General features: G+C 45.2%; 1 protein-coding gene across 1 annotated transcript in view; it reads left to right on the top strand.

Moving 5' to 3' along the window:
• The window catches only part of LOC110528116 (rho guanine nucleotide exchange factor 25), a 43566-nt gene extending 32896 nt beyond the window's left edge, over positions 1-10670 (top strand). The window contains exons 4-16 of the mRNA XM_021609937.2: positions 1392-1519; positions 1896-1962; positions 2191-2294; positions 2722-2791; positions 3832-3921; positions 4382-4474; positions 4930-4980; positions 5199-5276; positions 5537-5728; positions 5812-5992; positions 6810-7012; positions 7230-7361; positions 9310-10670. Coding sequence (XP_021465612.1) covers positions 1392-1519; positions 1896-1962; positions 2191-2294; positions 2722-2791; positions 3832-3921; positions 4382-4474; positions 4930-4980; positions 5199-5276; positions 5537-5728; positions 5812-5992; positions 6810-7012; positions 7230-7361; positions 9310-9426 — 1506 coding nt within the window. The 3' untranslated portion in view covers positions 9427-10670. The remainder of the gene's footprint in view (positions 1-1391; positions 1520-1895; positions 1963-2190; positions 2295-2721; positions 2792-3831; positions 3922-4381; positions 4475-4929; positions 4981-5198; positions 5277-5536; positions 5729-5811; positions 5993-6809; positions 7013-7229; positions 7362-9309) is intronic.
• The last annotated feature ends 2095 nt before the right edge of the window (positions 10671-12765 follow it).

Below are 12765 nucleotides of genomic sequence, written 5' to 3'. Positions count from 1 at the left end.
CAGCAGATCAGCCCCGGACAGCCTACTGCGTCCACAGACTCACTGGGGAGTTGAAAACAGGGTCAGGGCTGGGGGTGGAGGGCTGGAGGGGTGGGTGGAGGGGGGTTAGTAGAGTAGAGGTCCGGGGAAGACTAAGATGTGGGTGTTAGAGAAAGAGCTACAGGGATGCTGGATATAACATGGTTAGGGAGCAGAGGTAGGGGTAGAGAGGGGTTGAGGGAGACGTGGGTAATGGGGGAAAGAAGAGAAACCAGGGGAGGCTGTCAAGGGGAGGGAATAGGGAGGTAGAGGGGGACTGGAGTTCAGAACAGGGTCTTGGGTGAGTCTCGGTCAGGCTTAGAGAGACTGGATAATTTACGGGAAGGAAGCAGAGGAAATGGAGGGGGGGGGGGGGGGGGGGGCTTGAGGAAGTGCTAGAGGGAATGGCCAGGCTGGAAATGTTCTCACTCCCTCCCCCCTCCTAACTCTTACTGAAACTCCAGCCTTTACACCCCATGACACATTCTAACCACTGAAGCTCTCCATGAGGGTCAATAAATATGTAAATCTTTTGGACTCATCAAAGCTCTGCCCGTTGCCTTTACCTCCCCTCCACGGTCAGAAGAGATGACCCTGAGCTAAGCTGCCATGAATAGGCTACCTCACTAGTTCCACCAGGAGCTCTGCCATCCCTTTAGCATAGCTTAGGTACTGGTGAATAGACATACTGTCTGTGGGCTGCCTGGGGGTGGTAACATTAGGATACGAGGAAGCATGAGGCAGACGTGCTGTGGCTATCAGCACCCATTTGAGCGGTGGGTTGAGCGGTGGTACAGATAAATACAAGGGTGGCTGAAGTCTTAGAAAGAGAAGATTACATTCTTATTCCTATTAAGAGATGAAGACTTATTTATTCTTTGAAATATTACTCTCTTGCCATTTCAGCCTGCTATCACCTAGGCAAGAAAGAGAGAAAGGAAAAGAGATGGAAAAGTGCTTATTGCTATCAGAGTACAGAGGGTGTGGACTAAATGTCACAGCAGGCAGTTTTTTTCAGAGGGGATAAGTTGTGAGGAGTCGCCCTCCTGGAACAGCCAACAGGATGCTGGAGTTGTCCTGAGGAGTCTCCCTCCTGGAACAACCAAAACGGTGCTGGAGTTGTCCTGAGTAGTCTCCCTCTTGGAACAGCCTACAGGGTGCTGGCCTTGTCCTGAGGAGTCTCCCTACTTCCTCCCTCCCCTTCCCATGGACGTCTGCTTCCTGGATTAGGAGCTACCAGCCATAGGTCCAATTCATGAACTGTCTGTCGGGCCTGGACTCTATGCTCTCTTTGTATAGCAGACATATGCTTACAGTCAACAGACCTGGAGTGAATACATGTATGAACTCACCTCTCCACCCTCTTCTTTCAGAACCATCATTATTCCACTATTCTCCCAGAAGAAGAAGATGGCTCCTCCCTGATTGATGACTCGACCAGCCAATGGTCAGCCACCATGGACAGTGAGGAGGACAGGAGGAGTGCCTTAGAGAAGAGCATGTAGGTGGTTGTGACCTCCACGTGAACCCACAATGTGTCCAGTCTTATGGTCCCTATCCCATTAATGGACTGTCAGTTTTCCACCACAGTATAATGCAGCATCTAAGTGCTCCTGGTGCTGCAGTCATTAAGTCCCATTGTCCCAAATGGCAGTCTGTTCCCTAAGGGCCCTGGTCAAAAGTAGTGTACTATATAGGGAATATGGTTCCAGTTGGGATGTAATTCTGTATGCTGTGTCCTGATGAGAGCTAACGGTGTGGTGGAAGTGCTGGCTCCACTCTGGGAGAACCCCATCCCTCACTGTGATGAGAGAAGACACTGTTTAATGGCTGCCCTCTATTACTACAGCCAACTCATCTCTCTCTCTCGCTCTCAGATATGTGCTGACAGAGCTGATAGAGACAGAGAAGTTGTATGTGGACGACCTGGGCCTCATAGTAGAGGTGTGTGACAAATCGATCATGTGACATTTTTTATGCTGACCCCCCTATCAGCTATTTTTGATATAAAGAACCTAGTCTGAAAAAATACTATTTTTTCTGTTATGCCATAGAAGTTATGTTATTGTCTCTACCATATTACACAATGATGACTATAGCCAGATGCCCTCCTGTGAAGTAGCAGTATTTCCTGTCCTGAGGTAGGATGTGTGTGTCTTCTACTTTGCCCAGGGCTACATGGCCAGCATGGCCACTCAAGGGATTCCAGAGGACTTGAAGGGCAAAGACAAGATAGTGTTCGGGAACATCCACCAGATCTATGACTGGCATAAAGAGTAAGTCTCACGCTCTTGGCTAAACGTGTGTGAATGTGAATACTGAGCGCTGTTTATGTGAAGAGTGTATGTGTGAGAGCTCACTGAGACTGGAGCATGTTCATCAGCACGTATCATATAAGTCTGATGCTCTCACACTGAATCCACATGGCTGTCAGATATTTCCTGTGTGTGTGTGTGTGTGTGTGTGTGTGTGTGTGTGTGTGTGTGTGTGTGTGTGTGTGGTCTCGGGAAAACCTGTCGGATCTGTTTCTCTCGATCTTTCTGTGTTTCTGTGTGTATCTGTTTCCATGTGTGTAGTTGTGTGTGTATCTGTTTCCATGTGTATAGTTGTGTGTGTATCTGTGTGTCTCTTACCCTCTGCCTGTGTGTGTGTAGACAAGTGTATATTGGTGTTCAACCCTCCCCTCTGCTCTGTGTGTCACAGCTATCTCCTGGGGGAGCTGGAGAAGTGTGTGTCAGAGCCCGACAGACTGGCCCAACTCTTCATCAAGCATGTGAGTCTGTGTGTGTGTGTGCAAATGAGTGTTTGTGTTTGCATAAGTGTAACTCTTTGTTTGCGGACACACCATGACAACCTAGCCCCTTACATGGTCTTTGATTCTGTTTTCTTGTATTTGGAATGAAGTTCCAGGGTGTCCCTCTGTGTGTCTGGTAAGAAGTCCTGGTCTCTTCAGAGTACTGACTGTTTACTGTCCCTGTCTCTGGCTCACTGCCATCCAGATGTGTCTTGATCGTTCAGGCTGCCTGGAGGAGAGGAGAGGCGAAAGCCAGTAGAATAATAATAAGTGCAGGCATAATTGTCCTACAGGGCTTTGTACTGTGCTACGGTCAGCTAACAGGTCCAGTTACAAAGAGCCAGTGTTCAAACGCCAGGCTGTTTGTGAAACTCCAGAAACAAATGAGCCATAATGACAGATAAATGACATTCAAAGCAAATAAACAGCTGTGTTTGTACTTAGTGGACACACACAAACGTGCGTGCACACACGCACACACACAAACGTGCGCGCACACACACAAACAGCTGGGTTTGTGTGTGAAGGTCAGGATCTCACAGAAAAAATTCGGCCGAGTGAGAAAAGCAAAACCATGGCAGGAAATCGTCCATGCACACATACACACATTCTTACATTATCTTCTATAGACACATGCACATACTCTCTCTTTCACTCTCCCACTTCCCTGTCTCTCTTTCGCTCCCTCTCTGTTCCTTCATTAGTCCAGCAAGTTTAATTAAGCACGAGTGAATTAAAGGATTCTTCCCAAGCTGCCGGAACCATTTAATAAGGCAAAGTTCCTGCTCTTATTTAACAGACTTCAAAAGGGCCTGGAGGGGAAGGAGAACGGAGTCAAACTTAGAGGAATAAGAGGGTTAAAGCGTCCACAACGGCGGAGACATTTAGCCTACACACACACACACACACACACACACACACACAGACCTGCTCACACTAGCTCTCTCACACACAGGGACCACAGGCGCCACCATCTGGTAAAGCTCTCATCATCTCTGTGTTTGTTTTTGGACCTCTAGGAGCGGCGTCTCCACATGTACGTAGTGTACTGTCAGAACAAGCCCAAGTCAGAGCACATTGTCTCAGAGTATATGGAGACCTACTTCGAGGTGAGTGACTCTTCACAGCACAACGACAAGGACAGTTTAAGAGCAGTTGAATCACACTCAGGCATCATTCTAGCCTAATTCCTCTTATTTCTCTAACTCTGGTTTGGGTTGTTTGTATCTTAAGTGCTAATTCTATGTCTCTTTATGTCTGACTGACCCGAACCTGCCCTTTGTTCTGTATGTCTTCCAACTGGGCACAGACATCATTTCAACGTCTAGTTTTGATTTACATTTGGTTGAGTTGTCAACTAACTTGAATTCAATGTGAAAAAAATGTTTTCTGAAAATCCAATCAGTTTTCCATGTTGATTCAACATCACATACATTTTTTTTCGTTTAAATGGCATTGAAACAACGTTGATTCAATCCATTTTTGTTCAGTGGGTTCTGTCTGTCTGACCCAAAGATGCCCTTAGTTATGTGTGTGTCCTATGAGGAGCTAACCTGTCTGGTTCTGTAGGAGCTGAGGCAGCAGCTGGGCCACAGACTACAACTCAACGACCTGCTCATCAAACCAGTACAGAGGATCATGAAATATCAACTACTGCTCAAGGTGTGTGTGTTTGCATCTGCATGTGTACTTGTCTAAGTGCGTCTGCCTGTGTGCGTATACGTGTGTTTGAATTCCCTCTGGAATATGGAAAATAACTGGTATAATTAGCATGATGTCATCTAGCCCTAGCTGATTTGAGTCATCGTGAAATGGAGCTGTATTGAATGACTTGTCACTGGAAGAGATGGAGAGAAAGGCAGGAAGAAAGACAAATTGTGAGTGACTGGAGAATAAGCATTCTGCCCCCCAGCATTGTGGGAGCTTTTACTGTGATTTAGAGATGAATGTTGAAAGCTTTTGTCCCAAGAGTCCCCAAGTCCTCTTATCAGCTCACTAATCTCACAGTGGATAATATGTCGCTCTTACATGATGAAACACAAGATACAGTACAGTCCCATTTTGTTCAGAAATCACTCCGAAACGTTCAGTAACTATTCTCTGATTGGCTCCCTCAGGACTTCCTGAAGTACTACACCAAAGCAGGAAGGGATACCTCAGAGCTGGAGGTGAGAGTTCTCCCAAAACCATGGTACAAACAGTCATGGTCAAAACATTTCCAATACTTTCTTGTGATATTACTGTGAACTGCACAGAGAGTTCTCTCATGTACACAGCTCTGTTGGAGAACGAGAAAAAAAAAATACTGTATTAAGTTGCAAACCATAATTGTCTATCCCACACCATCTCTTTCTCTCCATCTCCACCCCTCTTCTCTCACCCACAGAGAGCGGTGGAGGTGACGTGTTTCGTGCCCAAGCGCTGTAATGATATGATGAATGTGGGCAGGCTGCAGGGCTTTGAGGTGAGATATCAGACACCAGACGCTGTTCTCCATGTGATGTTGTGTTTTCTAGCACAGTTGGCAAGCATGTATGAGATTACTGAAAACAGGTGGAAACCATTTTGATTATATCACTTGTCAAACAAAAACATTATACATGATGAGTACAAAAAGTATGTAAATGTATTCACTCACTACTTTAAGTTGCTCTGGATAAGAGTGTCCGCTAAATGACTCAAATGAGTGTTTTTCTTTCTATCTTATGGGGGTCTCTCTCTCAGGGGAAGATCACAGCCCAGGGGAAGCTGCTCCAGCAGGACACCTTTACAGTCAGTGAGCAGGACAGCAGCTTCCTGTCCCGCGCCAAGGAGAGGCGTGTCTTCCTGTTTGAACAGCTGGTCATTATCAGTGAGCCAATCGACAGGAAAAAGGGCTTCTCTCTGCCAGGGTACACCTTTAAAAACAGCATCAAGGTGAGAATGGTGGAGTACTGTGTGTGTTTGTGTTTCTGTGCGCGTGTGTGTGTGTGACCCTTGTGCCTCTCTCTCTACTGCAGCTCAGTTGTCTGGGTGTGGAGGACCACTCTGAAGAGGACCCATGTCGTCTGGTCCTGACGTCCCGCGGGCCTGATGGGAGCGTGACACGCTTCGTCCTACAGGCATCGTCCCCTGAGACGCGAAGGGCCTGGGTCAACGACGTGGTCCAGATCCTGGAGACACAGAGGAACTTCCTCAACGGTACTGCTGCTGACAGCTGGACCAGGGCCACATACATCATGTGTTCCAAATGACATCCTATTCCCTATTTAGTGTACCACTTTTTTTATCTGATGTTTACACACACAAGTATACAAAACATTTCCATGACAGACTGACCAGGTGAATACAGGTGAGTGACTGGAGAATGAAAAAAAGCTATGATCTGTTAAATGTTAAATCCACGTCAATCAGTGTAGATGAAGGGGAGGAGACGGGTTAAAGAAGGATTTTTAAGCCTAGAGACAAGTGAGACATGGATTGTGTATTTGTGCTATTCAGAGTGAATGGGAAAGAAAAACGATTGAAGTGCCTTTGAACGAGGTCTGGTAGTAGGTGCCAGGCGCACTGGTTTGTGTCAAGTTTCCCGTGTGCATCAATAATGGTCCACCACCCAAAGTACATCAAGCAAACTTGACACAACTGTGGGTAGCATTGGAGTCAACACAGGCCAGCATCCCTGTGGAACCCTTTCGACACCTTGTGGAGTCCATGTCCTAATGAATTGAGGTTGTTCTGAGGGCAAAAGGGGTGCAGCTCAATATTAGGAAGGTGTTCCTACTGTTTTGTAAACTCAGTGTATGTTTGAAAATATGATGAAACATTTCAGGATATTTTTAAGCTGTGTTAATTAAGTATTTACAATACGGGAGCAACACTGTAAATTGATGGATACATTTATAGATGCTCAATAAACAAATAAATAGTACCATTGGTTAAGCATCAACTGCATGATTGTGTCTCACTTATTCTCCCTACAACTAACATCTTGTCCTTCCCCATCTCCTGTGGTCCATAGCTCTCCAGTCTCCCATAGAGTACCAGCGAAGGGAGTCCAACAGCCTGGGACGAGCCATGAGGGCACCCGTGGCAACGACCTCTGGCCTGCGACCCCACTCCTCGGCCTCCATTGACCGCCACCGGCTACCTTACCTGCACTCCTACAACACCTCTCTGCCCTCCCTGCACCTGCCCAGCCAGGGACCCACTGCAGACACACAGGTAGGCACTAATAACACCCCATTCCCTACATAGTAGGGAACTGGAGCCCTATTGAATAGGGTGCCATTTGGGATGCTGACCACAGAAAGTGAAGATACCAGTAGCTGCTAAAACTATTGTAAGAATACATTTAATCTAATTACCTAATTATTTATCTCTCTCTATTTCTCTCTCTGTCTGTCTTTCTCTTATTCACCCCTCCTTTTTCCTCTTTTAGTCCCCACTGTACCTTAGCCCTGCAACACCCCGTCCCTCTCACCTCCCTCTGAAGCTCACCTTGTCCCAAGAGGTCAGGCACTGCCAGGGGGTGTCCAACGGCCTGTGCCCCCCTACCCAGCACAGCTTACAGGTATTCAACCACACTGCAGAGAAATACAATGAGAACCCACTAACTCCAACACTCGCAGTATAGCAGTGATATAGTATCTTGCAAGATTCTGACAATTCACAACTGCTATCCACATTGACCAAATCCTATTTTGAGAGCAACCACACATTTCTACAGAAATATAATCAAAGCATGATTTACAGTACGGGAAAGTCTGAGTTAACTTAGGACTCACTGCCATTTGGGCTCCTGAGTGGTGCAGTGGTCTAAGGCACTGCATCTCAGTGCTAGAGGTGTCACTAAAAACCCTGGTTCGATTCCAGGTTGTATCACGACTGGCTGTGATTGGGAGTCCCATAGAGCGGCGCACAATTGGCCCAGTGTTGCCTTCATTGTAAATAAGAATTTGTTCTGAACTGACTTGCCTAATTAAATAAAAAATGTGCCGGATATCTGTCATTAACCTCCCATGAACTCTCTCATCACTACAGATCAGTGAATAGTTTAGTTTATAAATAGCTCTTCTACGGTTAGGATGAGGGGAATAACTCAGCACTTTCCCAGGTTCTTTACTGTTTTATCATATTATTCCCCTGGCCATTGGCCCGGGTTGTCGTGGTTGCCAGTGCTAGAGGGAAATGACTGGGCCAGTCCTATCCTCTGTCCGAATGGAGATATCCTGTTGTTGTTCCCAGCTGGGGTTACACTACTAATGGCACCCTGGCTGGCTGTCATATTGATCTGTGGTCAGTTCCTAGAAATACTATAGAAACCATATAGATTGCTGTCGAGTCCCACTGATCCCAAGTCAGAATACTCTGAGGATGTCATCTTCAGCAGACAATCTGATCCCTAGTCAGTTTTGGATAGGCTCAGGGGTTAAAAACATTCCTTTGTCCCAATGTTCTCCAGTCAGTTCCCAGGGTTAACTAGCCCAGTGCCCTGACTGGTGGTTTATCTTATTTAGCCAGACTCTCCCCATTAAAAGGAGGAAATGGGTTTGATTTCAGGGCTCTTATCAGAGGCTTGTCTTGCCTGTTTCCACACTTCATTTAGTTCCTCCTCTCTCTCTGGTAGATGCAGACAGGGGGATAGGGAACTTTTGGGGCCTTTGGAAAAAAGTGTAGTCCTGTCAGTGGGTTGAGGGCTATTTGAAACTGTTCTTTGTGTTTGGAAAGAGATGTATGCTACAATAGATATAGAGAAGGTGAGAGGACTGATAGCATTGTGTGAAGGCTGAGTGAGTTCAAACTGTTGTGTCACTCTCCCTTCCTGTCTCCATCCAGGGTTGATGTAAGGATAGGATCTTGCTTTATAACCATTCAACATACCATCATCTTTGTCTTTCCTCTTTGCAAGGCTAGGTAGGGTTTCAATTTCTCTTTGTGTGTTTGTCTCTCCATCTCTCTGAGATTAAGAGCTCAGTTCACTGTGGGGATATGCATGTGGTCCAGGAAACAAAGGAACTCCGAATCCACTAGAAATAATGTAACTTTAAAGTATATTCCAATAACCCCTCAGCGACAGTAAGGAAGGCAATTACCAACTTCCTCCTATACACAATATACAGGTCTTCTTGTAACAGATTTTTTTTATTTAACTAGGCTAGTCAGTTAAGAACAAATTCTTATTTACAATGACGGCCTAGCCCAGCCAAACCCGGATGACGCTGGGCCAATTGTGCACCGCCCTATGGGACTCCCAATCCCAGCCCGACATGATACAGCCTGGATACGAACCAGGGACTGCAGTGACAGCTCTTGCACTGAGATACAGTGCCTTGTACCACTCAGGAGCAGACACAGACTTTCATTCGGAATATGACTCAGAGACTGCACAGATGTCCAAACGGAATATGTAATAAAGGCTTTGATATAAAAGTTGACATATTAGGCCTCTTGCCCCAGGTATGACTCCACTATGTGTATGTAACTGAACACGCTCCCTCTGTCTACTCTGGTCTTCTCAGGGTGGTACTGTCTGTTACCATGGAGCCATGCCGGGGGAGGGAGGGACTTACGCATCGCATCGCTCAGGCAACCTGGATCAGCTAACTGAACTCTCTCTGCATGAGCATGAGTGCTGATAACCTTTGACTTCACAGCCTGAATGAAGGGGTGTAGGGTGAAGTTGCCCCTAGACGCTGATCTTAGGTCAGTTTAGAATTTCCCCCAGGTTAGGTTTGGGGGATGAGGAAGCTGATCCTAGATCTGTACCTAGTGTAACCTTCACTCTCTAGCGAATGAGGGGCAGGCTGATAGAGCCCTGGTTAACCTGGTTCCACTCAGGACAGGCAGGGGGCCTGGGGCGGGGTTAGTTCAGACAGTTTCACTATCACAACTCTTGTGATTGCCCTAATAACATTATATTATAATTACTATGGTATCTCTAGCTTCTAATTATGATTTTTTTGTTGGTATTTCTGTCATATTACATTTTCTACTATTTTGAAACCTGTACTTACTATTGTGATGCGAGAAGTGAAGCAGGAATGCAGCCCTCTGGTGTTTGTGAGAGAAAAGGAAAAGTAGCCAATGGTGTCTCTCTCTCTCTCTCTGTGTGTGTGTGTGTGTGTGTGTGTGTGTGTGTGTGTGTGTGTGTGTGTGTGTGTGTGTGTGTGTGTGTGTGTGTGTGTGTGTGCGCAACGGTTGCTATTCACACTGCAAACCGTTTCTACAGTACAGTACCACTCATATGGTGACACGCTTAACACCATTTGTTTTCGTATAGAAATAGACATTTGGGAACTACCACTTAAGCCGCCAGCCCTTTCATGTTGCTTTTTCTTAAACACGGGGACCATATTAACATTATGCTACTGCTACATGTGACAGATTTGATCACTTTGCACAACAAGGAAAGTAAAACAGCAGTGGGGAGGTAATGCCATATCTATTCTCTGTCCCTCTTCCTAAATAGCTATCCTCCTATTCTGAATTCATCCTCACCACCATTTCATAAAGCAGCCTTTGGGCCAAGAGTGTTGACATTGTGGGCTGGAGAACTATTTGAGCTTGATTTGGACTGAATTTGTCCAGGGCTTGAGCAGTCATGATTGTCTACTCTATCCATTATTACTGTGTTGCTCGGTTTGCATACTTTTCCCTTCATTTAAGGGGCCACTTTAACCCTGCCATTGTTCCAACGTTATCTGAAGAAAACACACGTAAACTCATACAAAGCCCACTCCAAACTCTGAAGGAGAGAGGAAAAGGGGACACCGATAGAGGGCGTGCTCATCTGTCAGTGTTATCATGAATGTAAATAATCTGCTGTGAGATCATATCAATAAACAACGTTTATGAAACACTGCTGCTGTTTCTCCCCCCATCATACTTCTGGTCTTGGTTATGTTATAAGACTGCCGAAAAGGAACTGATAGTGAGATGACTTGAATATCCTGGAAATTCCCAGAATGACCATTTCCTTCACGTAGTCAACACTAGCTGTTGCCTTTGAGATGAATACTTCCACCACACAGGAACAATACAAAAGTGAACAATAGCACCACTAAGCAAGAGTAATTCAATTTATTCTGTATAAAACTAAACAATAACGTTTCACATCCATTGGTGATTTGTTTAGTGTCCATGTGGTTCATTTTGCCTACCTAACAGGCTTTGGGAGGGTATTGGAAAAATACTACAGGTATTTAGCTTCCTCAAAATGGTGAGTTGAGGGACAACTTTAAATGCTCAAAATAGGGCACTTGGTGATAGATGGCTACCTGATAGAAGATGCTCACGCACATGTTCAAATATATTGTCAACAGTAATTGACAACAGTTGACAAAATGGCCAAACAATCACTTGAGTTATCATTACTTGTCACGTTGTAGAAGTGATTGGAGACAGGCGCAGGAATATGTAAAAGTGCTTCTACACCTGCATTGCTTGCTGTTTGGGGTTTTAGGCTGGGTTTCTGTACAGCACTTTGAGATATCAGCTGATGTACGAAGGGCTATATAAATAAATGTGATTTGATTTGAAAAGGGGGCTTCAATACTCGACCCAAAAATACAACATGCCATGAAAAGGCACAGGGACGAATCCCAAAACAAACATACAAAAACACAGGGATGTAACCCAAACAAAAGAGCGAGGTACAACCTCTAATAAATACACAAGATGAGATGAGACCCGTAATAACAATGCACAGGACGAGACCCGTAATAACAATGCACAGGACGAGACCCGTAATAACAATGCACAGGACGAGACCCGTAATAACAATGCACAGGACGAGACCCGTAATAACAATGCACAGGACGAGACCCGTAATAACAATGCACAGGACGAGACCCGTAATAATGCACAGGACGAGACCCGTAATAATGCACATGACGAGACCCGTAATAATGCACAGGACGAGACCCGTAATAATGCACAGGATGAGACCCGTAATAATGCACAGGACGAGACCCGTAATAATGCACAGGACGAGACCCGTAATAATGCACAGGACGAGACCCGTAATAATGCACAGGACGAGTCCCATAACAATGCACAGGACGAGACCCGTAATAACAATGCACAGGACGAGACCCGTAATAACAATGCACAGGATGAGACCCATAATAACAATGCACAGGACGAGACCCGTAAGAATGCACAGGACGAGTCCCATAACAACAATGCACAGGACGAGACCCGTAAGAATGCACAGGACGAGTCCCATAACAACAATGCACAGGACGAGACCCGTAATAATGAGAACACAAAACACGCAGGGCAAAAGCCGAAACAAAGTACAGGTACTCACAAGACCAACGGACCTGGGAACAACAACCAAACAAAACAATGGTGAACAGAGGGCACATATACAATTGCTAATCAGGGGGAATGGGAACCAGGTGTGCGTAATGAAGCAGTTCATTGACGCCTAGAGTCCGGTGACGTAGACCTCAGCAGCTGGTGCACGGAATGAGCAGCAGTACCGGGGGAATCCGTGACATTACTGAAAGTGTTCAGTCTTTTATTGTTTTATTTGAATGAAACCAAGCTCAAACAGTTTGTTTTACTCAAACATAGTTTTGATTCTTTCTGATTTTATACTCATGTAATGTAGATCAGTGTTAATTGAGTCACTATTATTTTGGCTTTCTGACAACCAAATTACAATTAATGTCAGTTATCCTGTGCATCATGCTAAATCGACTAATATATGCAATTAATTTACAATACATTGTATGATATCAATACAAATGTCCCAAAAATACACACTTAAGAAATAAGCCCAATAAACCGCTACGTTGTACTTATCCAAAAGAGAATGTGGTCCTTCCTCTAAGGATGAATTAGTACAATATATTCTAGTGTGGTGTTATTGAAAACCATAACACCGCATTCAGATATTCTCTACTGGCAGACTGAATGAAAATAGCCATTGTAAACAGCATTACAGCATTATTTCCAAAATGATTTGT

This window comes from Oncorhynchus mykiss, chromosome 7 (genome assembly GCF_013265735.2).
Source record: "Oncorhynchus mykiss isolate Arlee chromosome 7, USDA_OmykA_1.1, whole genome shotgun sequence".
Classification (NCBI taxonomy): domain Eukaryota; kingdom Metazoa; phylum Chordata; class Actinopteri; order Salmoniformes; family Salmonidae; genus Oncorhynchus; species Oncorhynchus mykiss.
This window is presented reverse-complemented; position numbering and strand designations above follow the sequence as displayed.